This window comes from Pelmatolapia mariae, linkage group LG3_W, assembly GCF_036321145.2.
Source record: "Pelmatolapia mariae isolate MD_Pm_ZW linkage group LG3_W, Pm_UMD_F_2, whole genome shotgun sequence".
Lineage (NCBI taxonomy): Eukaryota > Metazoa > Chordata > Actinopteri > Cichliformes > Cichlidae > Pelmatolapia > Pelmatolapia mariae.
The window spans coordinates 52,002,066-52,028,789 of record NC_086229.1 but is presented as its reverse complement, the minus strand read 5'-3'; the positions used below and the strand labels follow the sequence as shown (position 1 = coordinate 52,028,789).

The 26,724-nt window shown below is 38.1% G+C and overlaps 1 protein-coding gene across 5 annotated transcripts; it reads left to right on the top strand.

Moving 5' to 3' along the window:
- The first annotated feature begins 1,124 nt into the window (after nucleotides 1-1,124).
- On the top strand, nucleotides 1,125-25,888 carry LOC134624598 (carcinoembryonic antigen-related cell adhesion molecule 5-like). 5 transcript variants are annotated; one of them, XM_063469594.1, is made up of 18 exons: nucleotides 1,125-1,447; nucleotides 2,265-2,426; nucleotides 3,769-3,852; nucleotides 3,956-4,234; nucleotides 5,873-6,142; nucleotides 6,246-6,524; nucleotides 17,895-18,164; nucleotides 18,268-18,546; nucleotides 19,882-20,151; nucleotides 20,255-20,533; nucleotides 23,147-23,257; nucleotides 23,405-23,420; nucleotides 23,524-23,597; nucleotides 23,687-23,737; nucleotides 24,881-24,940; nucleotides 25,105-25,170; nucleotides 25,370-25,429; nucleotides 25,697-25,888. In XM_063469594.1, the coding sequence occupies exons 4-18, from the start codon at nucleotides 4,159-4,161 to the stop codon at nucleotides 25,837-25,839; spliced, it is 2,304 nt and encodes a 767-aa protein (XP_063325664.1). In that variant the 5' UTR covers nucleotides 1,125-1,447; nucleotides 2,265-2,426; nucleotides 3,769-3,852; nucleotides 3,956-4,158; the 3' UTR covers nucleotides 25,840-25,888. The 5 variants fall into 5 exon arrangements, with proteins under 5 accessions (XP_063325664.1, XP_063325663.1, XP_063325668.1 ...); XM_063469593.1 differs by having other exon boundaries at nucleotides 3,709-3,852; XM_063469598.1 differs by lacking the exon at nucleotides 25,697-25,888 and adding an exon at nucleotides 25,532-25,690 and having other exon boundaries at nucleotides 3,709-3,852.
- The last annotated feature ends 836 nt before the right edge of the window (nucleotides 25,889-26,724 follow it).

Here is a 26,724-nt window from a genome sequence, read left to right as displayed (position 1 = left end):
CTGGTTAAACGTGGCCTATCAACACAATTTATAAACTGGTATATGTCACCTTATTGCTTTGTCTTTAAGTGGTCATGTGATTGGCTTACCACGACTACTTTATTCTTCCTCAGTCAAACAGCAGCACTCATGCTATTGTTTTGCCCCCTGAGCTCCAGGTGTTGTGCTAGACAGTGATCGTGATTACCGTCCGCAGGAGCGCGCAGCTGCTTAAAGCTGTACTTACATAGTCAGCTACTTCCGTGCAACTGATATAAGATGCGGTAAGCTGAACACAGCTTCAACCGTCTGTTTGTTGAAAAATAGTAACGGACCGCATTTTCTTGTTAGTAACTGTAACGCCGTTGTAACGATAGGAATAGTAATTAGTTAGATTACTCGTTACTCGTTACTGGAAGTAACGCCATTAGTAACGCCGTTACTTGTAACGCCGTTATTCCCATCACTGGTAGTTAGTGTGTAGTGTAGTCGTTGTTTTGTTTGTCAGTTCTACTAGTGAACGTCACAGTTGCTGCAAAAAAGCCACCAAAGGCAGATTGCAGTGTAAACGCTGAGTGACACACCTGCTGTCAGACCTGCAGGATTTATCCCTGTGCTGTTCTCATCTGTCTTATAGTGGACACTATGGAGGACCACAAGAGCCACGCGCATCGAAATAAAAATTTCTGTGCTTTAATAATGAATTGTAGAATAAATTCTGCAATTGTAAATTCATTTTTGAATTCCAATTTAATAAACTGCAGTTCAAAATCCTTTTTCCAATTGCATTTCAAAATCCTTTTTCCAATTGCACTTTAAGAAACTGCATTTTAAAATCCTTTTTCAGTTGCACTTTAATAAACTGCAGTTCAAAATCCTTTTTCCACTTGCAATTTAATAAACTGCAGTTCAAAATCCTTTTTCCACTTGCAATTTAATAAACTGCAGTTCAAAATCCTTTTTCCACCTGCAATTTAATAAACTGCAGTTCAAAATCCTTTTTCCACTTGCAATTTAATAAACTGCAGTTCAAAATATTTTTCCACTTGCAATTTAATAAACTGCAGTTCAAAATCCTTTTTCCACTTGCAATTTAATAAACTGCAGTTCAAAATCCATTTCCCTTTCCTGTTCGCTCCGGGATTAGCTGCTGGATTAGCTCCTGGATTAGCTCCTGGATTAGCTCTTCGATTAACAACTTGCTGGAGGCTATTCAAATTAGCCACACCGTGGGATGTAAGGAGCTCTCTGATTGGTTGGTCAGACACAGGCTGTCTGCCAGCCTGGATTTTTCTAGCTCATAGCTTCGCCCTGCTAAGAAGCGTGTGTGCTTGTACAAAGGCCGTTCAGCGTCGGGATTTACACTCGGCTCGACACGGATATGTGAAGAATGAAGGGACCCTGCAGCGAAACGGAGAGCCAACCTCTGACTGAGTGCCTGTTTTCGCAGTCTGACCACCTGTTGAAGGTAAGATGCTAACGCGGCTAACGCTAGCATCACCGCACATAGCCCCGTTATTTTAAGATCATCTTAGCTAATGAAAGTTTTACGTCGCAGCTGTACGAGCTAGCTCCGTGTTTTGTAAGCTGCTGTGCTCTTCACAAATAAAGCTGGAAGCAGCTCAGACTGTTAGAACCAGCACTGAGCCCTGTTACATTTATACAGTGTTAGAGCAATGGCTGCAGCCTACAGCCTTTAAACTAGCAATTAAAATGCTGACAGTAAACTCGTCAGTCCAGATGTTACCACATTACTTTGTGATACTTAGAGTTAAAACAACTGAGACAGGCTGATTAAAATAACAGCTGTCAGTTCTCTCATTCCTTATATCAAGACTGGAGATCACACTACTGATTTCAGTTCATTTAATATGTGAGTGCACAGATTCATTCTCAACTGGACATAAATGATGATCAAAGGTTGTATATATGATGAAGTCATCAAATCCCAGCCTCTAACACAGTGCGCTGAATCTTAGCTTTGAATGTCCAGTATATTCTAATCAGTGCAATGTAAGCATTCACTGAACCTACAGTATCTACACCTGTGTGGCAAATGTGTGGTAAAGATAGAGATAATGAAATTTAATTATTAATACAATATACATCATGAAAAATGAAAGCTGAAATTGATTCAGTTTAGTACTTTTCTCTGTATGCTCTGTGATTATAAAGGCCTTAAATTCTGTGATATATACTGTAAATGATTTTCACAGAGGTCTTAAAGTACTTAAATCACTGCTGATAGTCTGGTTGTTTATATTTTCACGTTTTTGTGTCTGTAGGGCTGTTTGATGACGATTTGGACTCCTCTGGGAGATGAGGACACACCCACATCTGTTCCATACTGCAGCCATTGATGGTGTTACAGCTCTGAGGCAGCTTTGGGCCATCAGACGCACACACTGGAAAACCAGCACCTGGACTTCATGCAGGACACGCTCAAGGTGACTGAACAGTTTTCACTTTTCATTTATTTAGTAAATATTAATCTTAATGCATCAATCTTAAACACTTTCCATTTCTGTTTTTCTTTATTTCTCAATATATTTATAAGTTTATGAAGATGTCAGAACAGATTTTGATTTGTAAAGTACATAAAAGTGTTTCAGGTCAATGAAGCTGTGTTTGTGTTGGATTCTAGATGTTGTGCTAACTGTTGAACCCAGCTCGATCATTTTCATCGGAGAGACTGTTAGCTTCAAATGTGACATGAAGGAAGGAAAACACACTGACTGGGAATACAAAATTATCATGGATGGTCAAGAAATGTTCAACTCCAACGTAAACAAAGGCCTCAGTTTAAACATTGCATCTACAGCTCAGAGTGGTAAATACAGCTGCTCTGCACCGTAAACCCCCCCCCCCCCAAAAAAAACAAAACAAAAACAAAAAAACCCAGTAATATTCCGGCAGCTGGGGCGCCGAAATAATACCATAAAATAACAGAAAATAACTTTCTTATGAAAATACGGTTATTTTCAGTAATGACAATACAGTTTGTTGCCCTAATTTTACATGGGATTTTGCCTTTTTCAAGTGCTTTTAAACATTAAATTAGGAACATTGTAATGTGATCAAACAATGAAATTAACTATAAATAAGGTCAATGAATGTGGCAATATGAATAATAATACTTAAATGTACAGAAATATATAGTTAACAGTTGGTTTAAATAATAATGTATTGCATTCATATCGCACTTTTTGAGACCCTCAAAGCGCTTTACAATTCTACTTTATAATTCCCCTCTGGCCATCACCAGTAGGTGGTAGGTGAAGTGTCTTGACCAAGGACACAACGACCAAGAGTGTCCAAGCCGGGGCTCAAACCGGCAACCTTCTGATTACAAGGCGAACTGCCAACTCTTGAGCCACGATCGCCCTAAATAACAACAATAATAATAATTATTTGATGTAAAAAAGTTTACAAGAATCATTTTATATATTTTTCCATAGCATTACATTTGAATTTAACAGTTCAATTTTTCAAATAACGGACAAATATATGTGAAATTATGATACATTTGTGAATGTATTCTAACAATCTAAATATCCATATGTACAGACAAATACATTTAAAAAACAAGAAAATTATGTTTTATTACATCTGAATTAATATTGGAGCCAACCTGCCTCGGTGTGCATCCTTGAATCTGTACGGCCTCTTTTATTCGTTCTTATCTATTTTTTCTTAAATATATATTTCCTGGGGGTGAAATTCCCCTAGGTGGGGTTGTCGTTTTTATTCGTTTTTATCTAACCCCGCCGACCACTTGGTCACATCAAGGAGGAATCTACCGCTGCAGAGGAAGAAGAGGAAACCCAGTTTACTACACTGATAAAAGTGATGATGTTACCATTGAGATAACCTGTGAGTTCAGTCATTTAGTTTGAAATTCACATTCAGACACACAGTGTTAAGTTTTCTCTGCTGAGTTGATGTTTCTGTTTGTATCTTAACTGTTAATAAACAGTTTCCAATAAGGTTGTTGTAAAAGGACGACCCAGCTGGCCTCAGATATTCAGCGGTGAGACGATCAGTCTGACATGTGAGGTGCAGGAAGGAGGTGAAACCACTGAGTGGGAGTATAGATGGAGAGGATCCAACCAAACCACACAGTGGACTCACAATAATTACTGGATATTCAATGTTTCTGAGTCCAGCAGTGGAGACTACATGTGTAAGAGTCGACGCAGAGATGACTCATATTCTTCAACAGAGTGGAGTGAAGCCTTCAACTTGTCAATATCAAGTAAGTATCAGCTACAGTAGGTGATAAACTCACAGTCAGTTTAATACTGATGCTACAATTTTGCTGAAAACTATTTTTGACCACTTTAAAATAAACAAAGCGAATAACAACAAAACTAGAGTTTCTATTAAAGGTGATGAAAGTCATCCTAACCTATTGCTACATGTAAATACAGCCATCTGTTCACATATATAAAGCAGTCTGTCTCAGTCACTGTGACTGCATTTATTATAAAATCATGAACGATGAACAATAAGTTTCAGAGCTGTAGTGAAATATTCAGGACTGAAGACACACCAGTTTCATCCTAAAAACACATCGGAGCAACGCAGAAGATAGAGGAGAATCAAAGGAGGGACATTCAAAGTTAATCTGTGTGGGTGTAGGTGTGTGCGTGTGTGTGTCAGTGTAGATGCATCAAGCTGGTTTTTGACTCTACACCCATGGAAAGGGTTCACAGCTGAGTCTGTCTTATTTCTCAGCCAAAGAGAGAGCAGTGAGGCTTACAGCCAGATAAAGAGAGATGAGCAGGCGGAAAAATGGTTTGATGTCATATTTCAGATAGAGATGGCTAAGTTTAAAAGAGAGTATTGATTATTTAGAGACTGTATTATGTGTGTTTTCTTTGATTAGTAGTTCTTATGTTGACTGATAGAGCTACTAGTAGTAATTTAATGTTTTCCTTGTTCAGCTCGATTATGTCTGTGAAGGTTCTCAGTTATCCAGGTCAACGCAGTCTAAGGAGCTTGGAAAGAAAAGTGTCTGGACTTCTTTAAGTTTTCTTAAAGACGTTTCACCTATCATCTGAGAAGTTTCTTCAGTTCTAGGGTCAAATGGTGGAGAGTCCCAGATTTTAAGCCCAAGAGGATCATGGAACCACTAATGATCCTCTACCTAATCACACGAGCTAAGGTGTGAAAACCGGTGTAGGTCCCAATCAGCCAGGGTTTCGGGTGAACTCTTTGTGACGCCTAGCCCCACCCTATCATGTGATTTCTGAGGTCAAAAGGCCCAGGATGTGAGTGGGCTTTAAGGCACCTGGGAAAGGATCTCAAAACCAGATTATAGATGGCAGACAGTTGGTGTCGTAGACCACCACCTCTGTTCAAAGATGGTCGCTCACAGTGGACAGATTTCTTATTTCACTCCTCTTTCAAACCATCTGTCTGCTCTGTCCAAAATGTGAACATTGACAAGTGACCTTTGTCCTTTAGATGCAGATGGACTGCTGAGTCTTGTCTAGTGGAGGTGGCTCTTCTATGTTGTGCCATGCATTTATGAAGTGGCTTTCCAAGCTCCTTAGATTAAGCTGGATTACTGCGGCAACCAAGAAAGAGAGATGGTGACTCTGTGACGTCTGTCCAAAACTTTTTAAATGGCACTGTACTATTGGAAAATCTGAATTTTATGACTAGTACAGATATTTTCCCCAGGAAGGTGAAGTATTTAAATTTCCTTTCTCATAATGTTTAAAAAAATGAATATGTTGGCATCAGGAATAATGATTGAGTCTGTTTTATTGATGCTATGATTAGTGTTTTGATATGAGTGTGTATGGTATGAAGGGCCTTTTTTCCAATAGGGAGGAGGTTGATTTCTTCTATGATTTTTTTCTTTTCTTCTTCTTTTTCCTAACAGCAGATAAACCCAGGGCCACACTGACTCCAGGATCAACAATCATACCAGTAGGGGGCAGTGTGACACTGACCTGCTCTGTGAGGAGCTCTGCTGGCTGGAAATATGAGTGGTTCAGACGTGACCAAAACACTGAAGTTCAAATGAGAACAGATGATCAACAAAACAGAGTAATCAGAGTATCTGAAGGAGGAATCTACCACTGCAGAGGAAGAAGAGGAAACCCAGTTTACTACACTGATAAAAGAGATGATGTCACCATTGAGATAACCTGTGAGTTCAGTCATTTAGTTTGAAATTTACATTCAGACACACAGTGTTAAGTTTTCTCTTCCGAGTTGATGTTTCTGTTTCTATCTTAACTGTTAATAAACAGTTTCCAATAAGGTTGTTGTAAAAGGACGACCCAGCTGGCCTCAGATATTCAGCGGTGAGACGATCAGTCTGACATGTGAGGTGCAGGAAGGAGGTGAAACCACTGAGTGGGAGTATAGATGGAGAGGACCCAACCAAACCACACAGTGGACTCACAATAATTACTGGATATTCAATGTTTCTGAGTCCAGCAGTGGAGACTACATGTGTAAGAGTCGACGCAGAGATGACTCATATTCTTCAACAGAGTGGAGTGAAGCCTTCAACTTGTCAATATCAAGTAAGTCATGTTTGTTGTTGAGCTACATTTTACAAACATAACAATGGTCAGAGCAGGATGAAGTAAATGGTCTAGAAAGCAAATCATATTGTTTTTGTGAGACACAGAGCTGCATCTGATTGTGGACTTTTAGTTTGTCAGACACTTTGTGTAATGAATATTTAGCTGGTATATACAAGACAGTGATGATTTGTTGCTTCATCATTTGTGTAAAATAATGACATAAATTAATAAAAAGAAAAACAATATTTAGCTTTTATTATTACAAACTCCCTCCACTACGAGTCCCTTGACCACTTTAAAATACAATAACAACAAAGCAGCGATTTTTGCACTTTGTTTGAATTATTTTGTGAAATAAACACTTTACAGACACTGTTTTGCAGACAATTCTAAATTTTATCTTAGATGTTGTGTTACTTGCAGCTTATCACATAAACAAATAATTTGTTCCCCTTCTTTGTTACATCTCTGAAAAATGTTGAAGATAACACAGTTTGATACAATATTATTTTTGTACCAGCAAAATGATTTCAGTAGAGTTTTTATTTAGCTGAACACTTGGCATATCTCAGCATGGTGTCCAGACTGTCCTTAAAAAATCTGAGAACACTGGACAAGGCACAGAAATAAATGCAGAGTTGGGAGGACTAAAAAACTACAGCAGCTGACCAGTGACTGAAAGTCACATCCTTAAGAAATAAAAAATCCAAATATCTTGAACATATTTATTGTCTTTAACGCAGCTTCTGGATTATTGAATTCAACAGTTTGTTTCTTATTTACAACAGCTGTGCTCAGTTCTGAGAGCTCTTCATTTCTAATGATCGCTGGACTAATTTCTGGAATCACATTTATTTTCCTCCTGGTCTTGCTGTATTGCTGCATGAAGTCCAAAGGTGAGACTTTTTGTTCCTCTGATCTCAGAGATTTTACTCTTTAAATATTTATGTGCACAGACACAGCATGCAGGCCTGAAGTTGAAACTGTTGTATAAAATGTATAAAACATAACCATGTAAAAGCAAATGTCTTCTTTTAAGTGTTTAATAAAGGTTCAGCTGATGACCAGAGGGTCAGTCAGGATGAAGATCAGCAGCAGGTGTACTCCTCTCTTCTTCATGGTTAGCTTTAATGTAGTTTAAAAGATTCTGATGCTCTTTGCAACAAGACTGTACTTCTTACATGTGCTGCAGTTTTAACACTGGTGGATTAAACAAAGTTATGACAATAACAGCATTTAATATAAATGTTACTGTGAGAATACTTAATAATATTAATGTTGATAAATAGAATAATTTTCTTTGACCTGCAGATGATCGTTGTGTCTATGAGACAATCAGAGGCTCTAAAAGCACTGATACTGGTACAGTATAAACTTTAATTCATTCACAGCTCATGGAGGCTGTTATAAAATAACTGTGATTATTATTAAAATAAATCATAATGTTATTTCAGGTCAAATAGAAGGTGATTTATCTGTGATTCAGCTCAAACTGATTAACAAGACGAGTGAGTATCCAACATAAAATATATCACATTTGCAAAACTGTTTGTTTTTTAAACGCTTTCATTTCGTCACCTCAACAGAGCACCGTGGTGACCCAGAGCAGAGCTCTCACTAATATAATGTCAATCCAAATTCAACCCCAGGTATAAAATCTTTACAGGAGCTCTTTAACTGTTTTATCTGCTCACTCAGTGTGTTTCACTTGTTTCAGTTAAATTAGACGATAATTTTAATGTCCTGTAGATCTGTTTCAGGCTGAGAGTACATCTTACAGTTTTATGCTGTTGAGCATAGATGCACAGAAAGAGAGCATTCATTTAATGTGCTCTGAATATAACTGACTGTCTCATAACTACTGCCCCAGCCTTCCTCTTTAGGAAGCTGGGTGACCTGTGTGATGGTCCAGTGGGTTCTTCCTGTGGAAAGTGATTCTTTCTGTTTGAATTATGTGAGCTATGAGATGCAACAGTAGGTGGAGCCTCTCCTCGTGACTGAAGAGTCACTTTGGTTCTCAGCCATCAGATCTGATCTTTGTCATGTTCTGCCTCCATGTTTCCTTCCTGTGTATGCAGTCTCATAAAGAAAAACATTTTAATGAATGAATGCAAACCCCTGTTAAGAATTACGCCTGGGTGGAGGGGACTGATAGGACGAGGATATACAGAAAGATTTTCTAAAGCAGATAATGAAAGAAATGTAAAAAGTGTGAAATAGTAAAAACTTTGGGGTGTTTTTAAACCTGTGTGGACTAAAACCTGTTTTTATAAACTCCTTTAATCCAGCTTTTATTGATTACTTTTATTGGTTTCTCTAGAATAACGAAACTGCACACATAATGTAGTGCATGTCAGAGGGCAGCGTATATAATTTACATACATGTCCATCAGTCTGTTTCACAGCTGTTTGTTATGATTTTGTTTCAGGTCCATAAAGAGCAGCTCACCATCAACAGAACGAGGAAAGTGACTGATGACAACAGCTTCTGTTGAGGAGACAATATGACAGGTTTTACATCACATTATAGCCAAACGTCTAAAATATTTTAAAAATTGTTCTCTGTTGATATATTTTCTGTTTAATGTTAATCTTTGATTTATTCCCTTACACTGCAGTATTAGTTTGTTAGAAATAATATGAAATTGTATAATATACACTTAGAGCTCTTGTTTCGTATTTTATCTGTGAGCATTTATAGCTTTTATAGAAAATATATAAAATGTAGATCGCGTAACATTCGATGCATCAAGAAAACATTTGAAACACATGATGTTTAGCAGCTAATAATCTGGTTTTAAATTCAGCTTTTGCTGTGTTACATTCAGGTAACAGTGAATGTTATTGCTGTATGTGATCTCCTACATTATGTCAGACTTAATGATGCAACACATGCTGTATGGATTTGAATGTATCAGTAAATGTATTTTGTATGTGTCTGTTTTCTCTGGAGTTTTATTTTTTATTTCTTACTATGAGCACTATTTCTGTTGTATCCTACATCATGGTTGTAAAATAAAACTCAGAACCAAAGGTTTAAATTGAGCTTTTATTTAAATTATATTATGCACTATGAACACAGACAATTACAATTATATTGAAGCTTAATCAACACACTTATTGATTCCTTGAAATGCTGCTAATGATATTTTGTGTTAAAGTGTAACAGGACAAGCAGCAAAGTCGCTTTTTGTCACATTTCTACTTTTCGTCCTCCTCGTCTTTCGTCCTCAACAACTGTGCTGTAAAAACTTCCAAACTTTGGCAAAATGTTGAAGGGATGAGGCTTAATCGACTTAATTATAGCTTTTTTCTATCATTGTAGCAGTGTCAATAGATTAGGAACAGTGTTATAACTTAAAAAAAATAAATTTTCAAAATAAGGTACCACTGATTCTTTGGAAATTAGTAACGTCTTATTTGGCTTAGACTATCTGTCTATAAAACCAGTCAAATTGAAAGTGTCCATAGTTATATTTTTGGGGGGTTGGTAATATTTTATTTATATTTTATATTCACACCAAGCCCCTGCATGTCCTCCTTGACTACATCCAAAAATCTTCTCTCTGGTCTTCATCTGTGCCTTCTGCCTGGCAGCTCCATCGTCAGCATCCTTTGTCCAAAATATCCCCTATCCCTCTTCTGCACATGTCCAAACCATCTTAGCCTTGCCTCTACAGCTCTCCTTTTCCGGAAATGTACAATAAAGATGATTTTTTGAGCTTGACCACACTGAGTCGGGTCTTTGTCTGTCGCTAAAAGAATTGAAAAAAGTCTCCAAACCGCTCAACCCAGGCTGTCCCTCAGATCTGCTCACTCACTCCTTTTTGTCAGTGACACCATCTCCAATCCTTACATCACAGCAGGTCTCACTTCTATCATGCTGCCCACTATTTCCGAGATGTTTAGATATTTATTTTAATTTGCTTTGTGAGTTTGTCTTTAATTTGACTTATTTAATAGTTGAAAAATGTCATGTGAGTCTCAGTTTTATTTAGGTCTACAATCTTCCCTCTGACTGATTGCTATTGATTATGATCCTGCTGCTGCTGCTGCTTTGGTGCTGCAGAAAGTAAAGACCTGAGACCTTTCCCCAACTTATAATTTACTCAAAGTCACTGATAAAGTCAAATATTACAACATGAAGAGAAGAACAATGTGCACACAAAAAGTGAAATTAATACAACACCACTTACAACGTACTATTTTCTCATTTTCTAGATGTTTTAGTGCGAGTCAGTCCCTGAGCATGAATCAAGGCTCTGCTCTCACCCAGAATAAAACTAAAGTTTATTCCTCTCAGCTTCATGGTCACCAACACTTCCACATTTACATATATCTAAAATCTCAGACAGATGAAACTAATGCTCAAGTGTAAATCTTCACATCTGTGTTGAACATGATTAAACTTTAAACATGAATGCTGTCGATGTGATTGTTCATGATCCTCCATTTTTAATTAATTTATTTTTACATTTAAATTTCTTTATGAACCTAAAAAAATCACTAAAGTTCATCTTAGGATTGTCAGAATGAAATAAAGTGTTGATGAATATCTTGAATTATTCTGTGCCTGTTGCCCTTCTTTGGGCATGGAATCAGTGTGGGTTCACGGTGTATTTTAGGTCTAAATTACAGGGATGTAACTAGTCAACCCAGTGTCACAGCAAAATCAGGCTGCAGGTCCTGATGGCATCCCCGGGCGTGTTCTCAGAGCATGTTCTGGGGAGCTTGCAGGAGTGCTGACAGACATATTCAACCTGTCCTTGGCCCACGCTGTAGTACCAGCCTGCTTCAAATCCACCTCCATCGTCCCGATACCCAAAAACTCCAAACCATCTAGCCTCAAAGACTACTGTCCAGTAGCATTCACCCCCATCATCACAAAGTGCTTAGAGCAGCTGGTACTAGCACACTTCAAATCCTGTCTCCCCCCCACCCTGGACCCCCACCAATTCGCATACCGCCAGAACAGGAGCACAGAGGATGCAGTCTCCATCGCACTGCACTCTGTCCTCTCACACCTGGACAACAACAACACCTACGCCAGAATGCTGTTTATAGACTTCAGTTCAGCGTTCAATACAATCCACCCCTCACAACTCATCAGGAAACTGACAGACCTGGGCATCAGTTCCCTCATCTGCAAATGGTTACTGGACTTCCTGACCAACCGCCCCCAACATGTCCGGCTGGATAACCGCTGCTCATCTACAATCACAATGAACACCGGTGTACCACAAGGCTGTGTGATGAGCCCTTTCCTCTACTCCCTCTTCACCCACGACTGCAGACCTGCTGATGGTTCCAACACCATCATTAAGTTTGCAGATGACACCACGGTGATTGGCCTCATCAGTGACAACGATGAGGCCGCCTACAGGGAGGAGGTGGATCGTCTGGCTGAGTGGTGCGACACAAACAACCTGCTGCTCAACACCGAGAAGACCAAGGAGCTCATCGTGGACTACAGGAGGAATGCTGACCCACATCCACCCATCTACATTAAGGGGACGGCTGTGGAGCGTGTGAGCAGCTTCAAGTTCCTGGGAGTCCACATCTCCGAGGATCTCATCTGGACGACCAACTGCTCCAAGCTGGTCAAGAAGGCTCACCAACGCCTCTTCTTCTTGAGGACTCTGAGGAAGAACCACCTGTCCTCAGACATCCTGGTGAACTTCTATCGCTGCACCATCGAGAGCATCCTGACCAACTGTATAACAGTCTGGTACAGGAACTGCTCTGCCTCGGACCGGAAGGCGTTGCAGAGGGTTGTGAAAACTGCCCAGCGCATCGCCGGAGCACCACTTCCTGCCATAGAGGACATCTACAGGAAGCGGTGTCTGAAAAGGGCTGGGAAAATCATCAAAGACCCCAGTCACCCATCACATGGACTCTTCACCCTCCTGCCCTCTGGGAGGCGCTACAGGAGCCTCCGGACTAAGACCACCAGGTACCGGAACAGCTTCTTCCCCACAGCTGTCAGACTCCTGAACTCTGCCTCCTGACATCTGACCCACATTAAACACATGGACTGAACATACACACACCCACAACCACCTACACACACAATGGACAACTGTACTCTCATACACACAATAATAACATGGACTGAACCACCACTCTCAACCACTAGCACTTTATATAGCCTCTGTAGAAATTATCCACATATTTCACTTATCTTAACTGCACTACTGTATAGTTCTGTGTAAATAATCATTCTGTATAATACGATAATTTATAATTCTACAACTGTTTATAACTTGCATAGTTCACATTTCTGTATAGCTGTATATCTCATATTTCTGTATATATTTTTTTATTTCATATTCTGTATAGGTTTTTTTTTTTCATATTTATATCCTGTTCATAGCCTGTACATAGCTTGTACTCACTACAGCCTGTACATACTTATAGTTGTAGCATATTTATAACATACCTTCACACCGTGTACATTGTAAAATACCATAATAGACCCATTTCTGTAATATACTTACATATCTATATTATTGCTAATATATACTGTAATATAGCTATATCATGGCTAAAGCACTTCTGGATGGATGCAAACTGCATTTTCGTTGCCTTGTACCTGTGACATGTGCAATGACAATAAAGTTGAATTCTATTCTATTCTATTCTATTCTATTCTAAAATGTGTAATAGACACGCTGGTCCACGTTTTGGAGAGTCAAAGCGTGAAATGGACACGCATGCAGAAGTTGCTTTACTGAATGCAAACATTACAGCAGCAGCAGCAAAGACACCAGTAGTGAGCAAGCAACTGTAGACCAGTAGTGAAGAACATTCCAGTGTCCTTAATCACCACAAATAATTTACCTAGGTTGCTAATATTTATTTATGTGTTTAATGGGTTAATAATGTCCATTTATGATAATGTCTGGTTTTTGCTATTTTATTACTATATTTTATTACTATATTTATATTTGTATTGCAGCAATTTAGTCTACCAGGTGTGCTTTTAAAGTGCTATAAAAATAAATAAATGATGATGATGATGATGATGATGACATTTAAGTGCTTTCTGTAATTATTATTATGTTGCCTTGACATAAATACCACCCAGGAAAGCAGATGACTGATTACAGATCTCTCTCACTGAACTTACATATAACCCTAACCCATGTATGATTATCGTATTGCAACTTAAACAAACAGTCACTGATTTAATCATATTTTTCTTTAAATCTGCTAAGTTAACAGGTGTAAGTGGAGGCCAAGCAACACAACCGGGTTCTTCTTCCTCTTCTTTTATCAGCCCCATGAAGTGTGCTGTACAATGGTTTGAATGATGGCACACCGATGTTGGGACACACTGTGAAGTCCAACACAACACACTTACACCTCACCAGGAAACCTAACAAGAAGCACAAATGTATTTAGAGCATTCATGCTACATCTGTGTTTCCAGCTGTGCTCTGCTATCCAACAATCAGAGACGGACAGTGTTTGTCTGTAGTCAGCCTAAAGAATTGCAATATCTGGATTTACTCTGATTACTAATTCTCAAACAGTTTATGGAAAACTCCTACAGTATTTTTAGGAAATGGATTTTGGATTTGAGTTAAAGTGTTTCTTCAGTTTCATCTCAGTGAGTTTCAGTCTGTGCTTGTAACTGAACGATTATCTGCTGCAGATTGAACGGCCTGCCATTTTAAAGTCAGTCAAAGTTTGTTCGATCTCAAAAACATTTCCCATGAGCCTCAGGAAGTAGCTCACTGTGTGGTTACTGAGTGACAACAGCTTTCATCTCTTTGAATACAACAGTTACAGCTACTTTTAAGGAAACAGAGACAAGAGGAGGGAGGGAGGGGGACTTCATCTCACTTCCTGAATTTGAGTGAACATTTGACCAAAACTGAACTTCATGTTCAAAGACTCTGCAGTGACTTTACATTAGTGAAGTTTGTTAGTTAAAATGATAAATAAAGTATTTTTATTTAAAGATTTCACTGTTGTGGGAAAAAGTGTTTTCGCCTGCTGTGACCATTTGCTCTGAGTAAGTATTACGTCTCTGGGCTGATATAACCTGTTTTTAACCGTTTATAAAGCTTCATGGAAACGTGTTTGTTGTATTTTGAAGCAATTTAGTGATTTTGTGCAGCAGCCTTTAGAATATAATCAGTGATTCATGGCTCCTTAAAAATACTAAAAATACTAAATGTCTCTTCTTTTGCTTGGTAATGGTTTTAATCACTTTTCTACAGCAGTTTGAACCAATCAAAATGATGTATTTCTGTGGTGGAGCATCTGTGAGAGTAACTATTATTGGTGTCAAAGCTCCTAGCAAACCCAAGCAGATGAGGAGCAGACAAAGGAAACAAAATGTCATCGCTGTTTCTGTAAGAAGTCAGTCGAGCTCCAAGACTTTAATTTTAAAGCTTCCAATGCAATTCTTCCAGGATTTGAAATGTTTCCAAGATTTCAAATGTGTTGATGGCTTTGATGTTTAATACATCAAAACTCTCAACTACACCTAACAAAGAAAAAGAGTCAACAGAAGCCAATTTTCCCATCCAGGGTAAGCTTACTACTGACTTATAACTTCATAAGTCAGTAGTATTCATCTCAATATTTAATTAGTAATTTAAAGGCTAAAAATAATCTGAAGGAAAACTAAAAACTACAAACTTACCTTTGCCTGTTCCCCGTGTGAGGGTTCAAATATTGAACACAAACACCTTTTATTAGTTTCAGGAGTGTAGCGGCATGGAGGTAGAGGGGAGTTTAGTTTCACTGTTCAGAAATATTTATTGGGACTTACTGCTTTTGTTCCATACTTTTGTTTTCATGGAGGTTTGATTAGATTAGAAGATCAAAAATAGTTTTGAGCATTAGATTTACTTAAATACTGTGTCTGAATTTGATGCCACTAATGATTTAGTGTGTAACATGTGCATATACAGTGTGATCAGAGTGTGTATGTTATGTGAAGGTGCAGCCAGAGCTGTGCTCTTGTTGTGTCGCTGGATGTAAAAGAAAAGTACTTCACATTTAAAACTTGGACTTGTAATCTGCTCATTTTGTCTCTTTCACGACTCAGCTCACATCTGTATGATACAAGTTGAGTATTATTACGTAGTTTTATAAAAATCCCACAAATTTGTTTCTGCAGCACCAGGAGAATTCAAATATGTCAAAGCATGCTGTAGTCAGAGCTTGTTAAGGTGTGATAGTTCTGTGTAAAAGGAAGGAAGCTGTCACAGCTGCGACGGCAGATGTGTGGGGTTATGATTGAGGACCCAAGATGCAGGGACTGCTGATATGAGTGAGCTTTGTTGTGGAGAGGGACATACAACAAACGGTGAGGGTGGCGAGAACAGAGCTGAGAAATAAGCTAAACTGGGAAAGACTAAAAATTAAACAACAATCCTGAACACAAGGAGACAGAGAGACGACAAAGACAGACCAGCAACAAGCAAAAGGAAACACAGGGCTTATATATACACACAGGTGCAGGGACACACAGCTGGGAGAAATCAGGGCTAACAAGACTAGGGAAGCAAAACCAGACACATTCACATAAGACATGGCCCTTCAAAGTAAAACAGGGAACATAACAAAGCAATGTGAACATGACACAGAGACATGAAAAAGGCATAACACTGAACACAGGGAAGGCATACAAACAAAACCCAAGACAGAAATCAGGAGACAATAAAGAACCTAGGGAGCAAGAAATACAGAAACCAAACCAAAGAAACACCAAGTCAAAGAATACATACAAAACCAAAACCAATGGGTCACTAGACCCAGGTACCCTAAAAGAAGAAGAGAAAGAAGAAGTTTTAAAATATTTTTTTTTTCTTCACAGTTCTCGGCGTCTCGTGTGCTTCTTCTTCTTTCTCTTCACACAAAGTCGTAGAAGTTTTCAGACGTGTCACAGCTGGATGTGAGGATGGGACCCACTTTCCTCTGTGAGCTGGGCCTATTCTGTGAGTGCATCACTTCTTCCTTTGATTCAGTGACTGATGAACATGTAAAATGACAGAGTATCAGCCATTTGCAGCATTTCAGTTCATGTTTTTTTAACAACATGGTTGTTTGTAGACTGGATTAGATTTCAGTACACTGACACTGGTTTAGTTTGTCTAAGAAAGGTTTGTTTCTTCATCAGTGATAATTTGATGCATTTTACATTAAATATATAATTTAAACCAATCATAGCAGCCAATGGTAACACCACATGTGTTTGATTGATGCTATGTTTGAGTGAGTCTTCAGTATGATGATGTGTGAAGTTTCTTCCTTTATTGCAGTTCTCTGTACGCTCCTCTGCAGCGGACACACTCAAGGTGACTGAACAGTTTTCACTTTTCATTTATTTAGTAAATATTAATCTTAATGCATCAATCTTAAACACTTTCCATTTCTGTTTTTCTTTATTTCTCAATATATTTATAAGTTTAGGAACATATCAGAACAGATTTTGATTTGTAAAGTACATAAAAGTGTTTTAAATTGATGATGTTGTGGTTGTGTTGGATTCCAGTTCCTGTGCTAACTGTTGAACCCAGCTCGACAATTTTTTTTATCAACGAGACTGTTAGCTTCAAATGTGACACGAAGGAAGGAAAACACACAGACTGGGAATACAAACTCAGCAAGGATGGTCAAGAAATTTTAAACTCCAATGTAAACAAAGACCTCAGATTAAAAATTGCATCTACAGCTCAGAGTGGTAAATACAGCTGCTCTGCTCACAGGAAGAGATCACAGAATTCAAAGAACAGTAACACTGTCTCTGTAACTGTGAGGGGTAAGTCATCAGTGACATGTACACTAAATAATCTTGTCATGGAAACTTGTTTCTGTTGCTTTGAAGCTTGAACTTAAACCAGGAAACTGATTTTACCTGTTACATCACTCACAGTACACACAGTGATAAAATACCCTAGACTCTGTAATCATTACATAGATGTGTTTTAATGCTTTAAAAAACATCAAACTTCCTTTTCTTTAAAACAAAGAAAAGGAAGAAACATGAAAAGTTTAAGGTGACTGATGTTTCTGTTTTTTAAACCAAAAACCACACAGAGCTCTGAAACCATCATTGTGAGTCCTTCAGCAGTGACCTGTGATAGTTTACATTAGTGTGACTTTTTCAGGTCAGACAAACATTTATATTATGGTTATTTAGAGATTTAAACCAGAGTTACAGAAACAATATCCACATGTTGAGATAGACAAGAGAAAAAAAAAATCAAAGAACACAGAGAGAAAATAAATAGAAAAAATATGTGGGCGGTAAGTTTCACCACATTAAACCAAATTTTTGAGTATTCCCTTTTCTGTTTTTTATAAGTTCATAATGAATAATGCATTTTCCCCTTTTTTTCCTAACAGCAGATAAACCCAGGGCCACACTGACTCCAGAATCAACTATCATACCAGTAGGGGGCAACGTGACACTGACCTGCTCTGTGGGGAGCTCTGCTGGCTGGAAATATGAATGGTTCAGACGTGACCAAAACACTGATGTTCAAATGAGAACAGATGATCAACAAAACAGAGTAATCAGAGTATCTGAAGGAGGAATCTACCACTGCAGAGGAAGAAGAGGAAACCCAGTTTACTACACTGATAAAAGTAATGATGTCACCATTGAGATAACCTGTGAGTTCAGTCAATTAGTTTGAAATTCACATTCAGACACACAGTGTTAAGTTTTCTCTGCTGACTTGATGTTTCTGTTTGTATCTTAACTGTTAATAAACAGTTTCCAATAAAGTTGTTGTAAAAGGACGACCCAGCTGGCCTCAGATATTCAGCGGTGAGACGATCAGTCTGACATGTGAGGTGCAGGAAGGAGGTGAAACCACTGAGTGGGAGTATAGATGGAGAGGACCCAACCACACCACACAGTGGACTCACAATAATTACTGGATATTCAATGTTTCTGAGTCCAGCAGTGGAGACTACATGTGTAAGAGTCGACGCAGAGATGACTCATATTCTTCAACAGAGTGGAGTGAAGCCTTCAACTTGTCAGTATCAAGTAAGTCATGTTTGTTGTTGAGCTACATTTTACAAACATAACAATGTCAGCACAGGATGAGATCAACCTGATAGTAGCCTCATTATAGACAGTTTTAAATCCATAGGACCTTTGGGACTCATAGGGCGTTTAAAGAAAAACATCCAAATACTGTTATTACCATGTTATCACTACCATCCTCACCAACCCCAGTCATCATACTCAGACTGATCCTTTTCAACCACTAAGAAATCCTGAGGGGGCGCCAGTTTATTATGGAGAAACAGACATTTGGTCTGATACCTGATTGTAGACAGAAGCTGAGGTCATTTCATTGGAAAGTTTGTGTGTGTAAGAAAGAGCAGTGGGGCTTGTAGGAAGTTAAACAGAGATGAGTAGGTGGAGAAAAGGTTTGTTGTAATATTTCAGATGGAGATGTTGTCATGATGACTGATGGAGCTACAAGCAGAAATCTAATGTTTTCCTTGTTGAGCTGGATTACTGTGGCAGCCTAGAAACAGAGATGGAGACTCTGTGACGTCTGTGCAGCTGAAATGGTGTAGAGAGCCCAGTGATGTGAACATGGTTTCTGCCGTATGCAGTGAGCTTGAACACATCTCTAATGTGAAAACAACATTTTAAGACTGTGACAAACATTTTTTCCTCCACAGGGGGCCGAACTGTTTGGAGGGTTTTTCTTCATGGATTACATGTTTTTATACATTTTATCTCAGGAATAATGGATGAGTTTGTTTTGTTAATGCAGTGATGTGTGAAATGCTGATATTAGTGTGTAAGTTATGAAGATACGTTTTTCTAAGGGAGGGAGGGATGTTGATTTCTTCTGATGGTGTAGAAAGAAGATTGACTGAGGCCAAATCAAAGCAAGCTGCAGTTAATAAATCATGTAGTTACATGATAATATCTAATGAAGGCCAGAAATGAAAAGTTAGAAGTCTTATAATTAAAGTGCTGCTATTTGAGATTTGTCTGTGCAGCTATGATGATCTGCTCCTGTGTGATCTTATATCTGAGTCTTACATTAGTGAGCATCTTCTGATGAATCTGTTGTTTTTGTTGGGAGCAGGAAGGCTTTAAGCAGAAAGGGAAAGGACTAGTTTATAAATGGAAACGCATTACAGACCTGTGTGAGAGGAGAAAGTAGATGACACCAGTATTAACACTGCTGGGATGCTTTTACTATTAATTTGTGATGCCTGTTCAAACTCATCCAATTAATGAAATAGAGAGTATATTTTTAATAATGTTCTTATTAAAAATGTACCATTTTACAATTAGTTTTACTTTACAGACTGCACAAAAATGAAACAATCTTTTATCAATTTTTCCTAACAGCAGGTAAACCCAGGGCCACACTGACTCCAGAATCAACAATCATACCAGTAGGGGGCAACGTGACACTGACCTGCTCTGTGGGGAGCTCTGCTGGCTGGAAATATGAGTGGTTCAGACGTGACCAAAACACTGAAGTTCAAATGAGAACAGATGATCAACAAAACAGAGTAATCAGAGTATCTGAAGGAGGAATCTACCGCTGCAGAGGAAGAAGAGGAAACCCAGTTTACTACACTGATAAAAGTGATGATGTCACCATTGAGATAACCTGTGAGTTCAGTCAATTAGTTTGAAATTCACATTCAGACACACAGTGTTAAGTTTTCTCTGCTGACTTGATGTTTCTGTTTGTATCTTAACTGTTAATAAACAGTTTCCAATAAGGTTGTTGTAAAAGGACGACCCAGCTGGCCTCAGATATTCAGCGGTGAGACGATCAGTCTGACATGTGAGGTGCAGGAAGGAGGTGAAACCACTGAGTGGAAGTATAGATGGAGAGGACCCAACCAAACCACACAGTGGACTCACAATAATTACTGGATATTCAATGTTTCTGAGTCCAGCAGTGGAGACTACATGTGTAAGAGTCGACGCAGAGATGACTCATATTCTTCAACAGAGTGGAGTGAAGCCTTCAACTTGTCAATATCAAGTAAGTCATGTTTGTTATTAAGCTTCATTTTACAAACATAACAACAGTCAGCACAGGATGAGATCAACCTGATAGTAGCCTCGTAGTTTGTCCGACACTTGAATATTTAGCTTTTATAAAGAGGTCAATGTTGAGCTTTATTACCATCACCCCAGTAAGATGATGAAATAAACAAACATCATATACGTGTGTCTATTAAAAACACTTTCACAACTTTTAAATGTAAAAAACAAATAATGACAAAACTACATTATCCCTATTTAAAAGTCTCATGGAAATTTTCTTCCAGCTGATAACATGAATAAAACACACACATACTTGATCTCAGTCACCATGATCGTGCAGCCCCTCAGCTTCCTGGTACATGCAAGTAAGCTTGAATATAAGTGATTTCCTTCTCGAGTTCACAAGATTTTTTTAGAAAACCTGACCTCTAACTTTGAGGTCACTGAGATTTAAATTTATCTGAGATTATTAGTAGATGATGAGTTCTCGAGTTATCGTAATCATGAACACACCGCCATTGAGCTGGGGACTCCAACTAATACCCCATAAAGTGATGATGATGAATAAGATTGTGTGCTCATAGAGAGTGGTGGGGTTGAGAATAGTTCCCTCCCTGCTCTTCTTTTTTCTTCCTCTAATCCGCGAACCAAGGTCAATAATTTTATAGTTTCGAACTGCGTTAAAATCTTTAGTCAGATCAAAAAAGGTTGTGGTCTACCAGACACGTCGATCCATACTCCAATATATTGTAATCATGCATTTCCACCCTCATGTTTAGATGCCTCTTTTGAGGTCTGGACATAGAAAGGTATTATTACTCTCAAAGATTTATATATTGACAGGCAGTTTGCATCATTTACTCAGTTGCAGAACAAGTTCTCTCTCCCTGCGTCACATTTTTTTCATTATTTACAGATAAGAAACTGTGTTCGTCAGAGTATCCTTAATTTTCCATCTCTTCCGGAAGAGGGGTCAATTTTTACACTCCTTCGGAGTTCCCCGGATTCTAAAAAGTTGGTTTCTGGTTTTGTGAAAGCTTTTTCAGAGTATTTAAATTTTAAATCTGACTTTTTGAAGATGGCATGGGAGGAGGAGCTTGATTTGCAAATAGAAGATGAGGTGTGAGAGAGGAGTCTGTGTAGGATCCATTCTTGCTCTATCAATGCAAGGCATCAGTTAATTCAATTCAAAGTGCTTCACAGACTTCATTATTCAAAAACTAAACTGCACAGGATTTTTCCTTCTATTAGTCCGATATGTGATCGTTGTAAACTTGGAGAAGGCTCTCTTACTCATTTATTTTGGACTTTTCCCAAATTGTATAACTATTGGTTGGACATTTTAAAATGTTTTTCTGATATCTATAATTGAACATTAGAGCCGGACCCAATAATTGCATTGTTTGGATCTTCCTCTTCCCTTTTACACCTCAGCTCTGCTGCACAAACTACAGTTTTGTTCGGAATGGTAATTGCTAAGAAAATTATCTTGACTCTCTGGAAGTCGGATATTGTACCTCAATTCAAAATGTGGCTAACAGAACTGACTGCTCTACTGCATATGGAGAGAATTAGCTACACATTAGCGGACAAATTTAGTAATTTCTTTGATGTGTGGCAGCCATTTTTAGATCATGTATTAAAACAAAGTCCTGTTTGATCGATCACCAATAACTCAGCCTACCGCCTTAGCGTTTTATTTCTGTTTACTGCCAGTGTTGAAGTAGTATTTTTGTCATTGCAGTGTAATCTTTTGTCTTATTTGTGTGTTTTAGCCCTTGCTGTTGTGTTGTCTGTTGTTTTTTTTGTTTGGTTTTTTTTTTGTCTCTTTTTTTTTCTTATATCAAAAAATCTCAATAAACATATTAAAAAAAAGATTGTGTGCTTTACTGTAAATATTGAGGGCTGTTGCCAGTTTGACAGTATTCAGTATGATGTTTATGTAATATTCAGAATATCTGCTCCTTATCAGCTGCAACACTACCGCAGATTTCACAGTGGCTGCATCACCATCGTTCTTGTGAACACTGACACTTTTTAAAGCTGTAATTTTAGCGTGCTCAGTGCCGTCTTTACTGAAAGTGTAAAAACACTGAGACAAAACGCTGTTTTAGTTTAGAGAAGCTCTCTAAAGAGGAAGCTCACTCTTCTTTGGACCCATTTTTCCACAAATGTTTGTAAAGGCTAGGTTCTTGATTTTATATATCTGTGACAATGGGACACACCTCAGAGATTAAGAAGGGAACTAGACATTTTATTAGGTACACCTTGCTGGTACTGAGTGGACCCCCATTAGCTGTCAGCACTGCCTCGATTTGCCTCTATATAGTCGAAGTAATTTTATATTACACTGCACCAGCTGACATCTATCCTGGTGAACCTGTCCTGGAGATCCTGTTGGTTCCAAGTTACACAGAGCAAATTTTCTTTCGCTTGTGCTTTTTTGTACATGTTACAAAATCATGTAAAATAACATGAGAGTGGAGGAGATGTGATCAGGAGTTCTGGTATTGTAAATAGTGCTAGCTCTTGTGTGTGTTTCATGTGAAGCCTGTTGTACATTTAAATCTGTATACATACATATAATTAAATCTTCTTATTTACACAGCAGTGCCCAGGACTGGAAACTCTTCATTTCCTGCTCTGTTGATCGTTGGACTCATCTGTGGACTTTTACTGATTCTTCTTCTGCTGTTGTGTCGCTTCAAACAATCAAAGGGTGAAACCATTACTCTCTGATATTACACTGAACATGATCTAATTGTTCAGAACTACAGATGTACCCTGAATGCTGCATGTAACGTTACAGCACCAGAACAGTTTGCAATTAAAACATCTGATTGTGTTTTTTTGTTTTGTTTTTCAGATTCATGCTTTGCCAGGTTTGTTTACATTTTCTCTCTCATTTTTTATCAAACCAGAATTTTATCCTGTGTTTCTTATCCACTGTTTTAATCCACTGTTTTACTACATTTTATGTTCCAGCACAAATCAAACCATAAACCAAACAATCAACCAGGATGAACCTCGAGACAGCCAACATGCTTCTCCTCACCAAGGTCAGCCTTAACCGTGACAAGTTCTGCTTTAGACATTTCTGGTTGTAAGGTGATCAGCTCCATGTGTATGAGTTTTAATTGTTTCGTAGGTGATGCTTGTCTCTATGAATCAGTCAAAGACCATGATGACACAAAAAATGGTAAAGTATATACAGCAGTTTATAAGTATGCAGACTCTTTGATTATTCTCATTTATGTGTAAATGTTTGAACTCTATTTTAGTTGAATCTGGGGATTTCACATATTCTTTGATTGAGTTTAAAAACATCACTCAAAAAGGTGAGCATTTAATCTGCTACCAATACAAAATACACTAGTTTAAATGCTTTTATTGGACAGTAGTATCCATATGAAGGAAAAACTAGACTTTCATTCATGTTATCGCTCTGAGAAGAAAGAGCAAGAAACCAGCTGATCACTGTAATGTGCTCTGTTCAACAAATAAACAAATAAATAGAGAAGAAAGTGGAAAAAGGTGGAACACATTTAAAAAGTTAAAATTCAGGGATATCAATCAGTGTATTTAGGAAGCTGCTTTGGTGCAAACTGCTGATATTGTGAGACGTCACCATCAGGCTGCACAGGTCGACCAGGATGGCCCATTCTCATGTGCATGCTTTTGATCCAACTTTTAGAAATAGACTCTGCGAACACAGCATGAGGCCTCATGTCCTTTACTAGGACTTGTACTCACAGCACAGCAATGTGCAGCTCGACTGAACAACAGCAACAAGCAAAGTCAGTCAGGGGGATAAAGAGAGAGCAATGACCTGTGAACACCACCTCGAAAATATTCTCTTTTTGGGGTTTTTGTTGTTGTTTCCTCTTCAGTGCACCTCTTATCATTCTGAGTTGCACCAAAGCAGGTGAAATGGAGTCAGATATCCCTGAAGTTTGAATGAAAATGTTTCTTGGGATTCATTTTAATCCTGTTCTCAACAGAGACAGTTTAGTCCAATCATGTCAAAGATCTGTATTTTAAATTAGATTTGCCAGCATCATTCTTCTCGTGTTTCATGTGATTCTAATATCAGGGGTCATCTATTACTGAGGAGACCCATCTGAATGCTCACTGGCTGTTTTTGATGTAGGCACAATGTGAAAGAAGCAGATTTTTAATAATGACAACAACGTGTTTAAAAAAAAAATTCATTTTCAATAGATGAGAACCTCCCTCAGTCAGTTCATGTGATGAGTTAGGTTTTCAATGACAAAATGATTTCAGTATAAAGAAAATCAAAGTTACTCCAAAGTTACTTTATCATCTGTCTGTCCTCCTGTAGATGACAGCCTGTTGTATGCAGAGGTCTCTCACAAGAGAGCTAAAGCCAAGAGAAACAAGGGTAAGTAAAGTAGTAAAGTACACATTTGTTTTTGCTGTCTGTTTTACACTTTTTACCCCTCAGTCTAAAAGGCTGATTTGAGGTATTGTCATCCTGCTGGCTGTGTGGACTTAATTAAGATGTTACTGACAATCATCTTTGACTAATAATGTCTTTATTTGCAGAACAATCAGCCTCTGCAGCAGCTGAAGAAGTCGTTTATTCTGAAGTCAAATCACAATCAGCTCTTGGTAATTGCACAGAAATAACAGACTTATTTGTTGCTATAATGATTAACTAAAACAAATCTAATGCTGAGAAACGATAGTCAGTATAGAGAACATCCTTCAATCATTTCATGTAGTTTAGGTGTTGAATGACAGAATGATATAAATATAAAGGAAATTAAAGACAGTCAACCCATTCTGATCATCGTCTGTCCTCTTTTAGATTACAGCCTGTTGTATGCAGAGGTCTCCCACAACAGAGCTAAAGTCAAGATACATAAAGGTAAGTAAAGTAATCTAAAAAATTGCAAATTTTTCATTTTGCTGTCTGTTTTATACATATAAATATAGCAAAAGCAAAATTTAATTCATTTGAATTTAACAGCACTGGAAGAAAGAAGAAGAACAACAAAAGCAGATTTCAATTAACTTTTTTATCAAAAGTTTTCTTTCATTGAAAAATAGGCAGCAGCAGCAAGTGATAGTGTGGTGTTATGATCGGGATCTTTCCACTTTCACACAAGCATTTATTGAACTTTATTGATTGCAGATGCCGTGCAGGTGTGTACATCGCACCTGCAGGAGCATCGTAAACCACGCCCCGCCACACATATATTGTTACATATATATTTACAGAACTTTCCTTTGTCTTTGCAAATCAGCATTTTTGTTCCTCTTGTTTTTTTTAAATAGTTTTGTACATTAATAAACATTTTATATTTGTTTATGTCATATTTGGTAAGCTGCCGTTAAATTTTTTATTCTGTTTCCTCATTTTGTGTGTCATTTAAACAATGTAACCTTTATTATATAAATGTTATACAGTATATTCTTCAGTCTTGTGTGTTGTGTTTGTTGAAAGTGTGTAAATAACATAAACATAAATGCTGAGAGGAGTCCTTCAAGTGTTTATATATCACTGACCTGCTGGAACTTTGTACAGAGGAAGGAAAACTTTGAACATATATGATTCCCTTTATACCACACAAATGGACAAACTTTGTTGAGGGAGAGGAGGAGGGGCGATAGTTTTCAACACAGAATACAGTGTTGAAAATTTCTGTTAGTATTTTAAATCTAATATTGCATGTCAGATTTTTTGTGACTTAATGGATGCAGTTTCATCTTAAGTTGCTTGTCCTGTCACTCTGTTAGGACAAGCAAGACTTGCCTAGTGAAATCAAAAACAGATGACAATGAAAACATGAAAGAGATCTCTCTCCTTTTAATTTAACTCACCTTGGATCCCGTTGGAAACTGTAGCATCTCAAATTCACATTTGTTTCCATGTCCTGTTAATGGTGGGAGGACCTTGTCAAGCTGTGTAACCAGGAGCTTTTTTTGTTGGCTCTTGCATTGTACTGACGTGAGCCTGGATCAGGAGCGTTCAACAATGCTGTCAACTAATCATGGCAGCACAGGAACAAGCTCTGAGTACAAAATCCATAGAGGCTGGGGTCTATCACACCAGGCAGGACCCCAAGTACAGGCTGTGTAAAGATGCCCCTGAGACAATCCAGCACATAACAGCAGGGTGCAAGATGCTAGCAGGCAGGGCATACATGGAACACCATAACC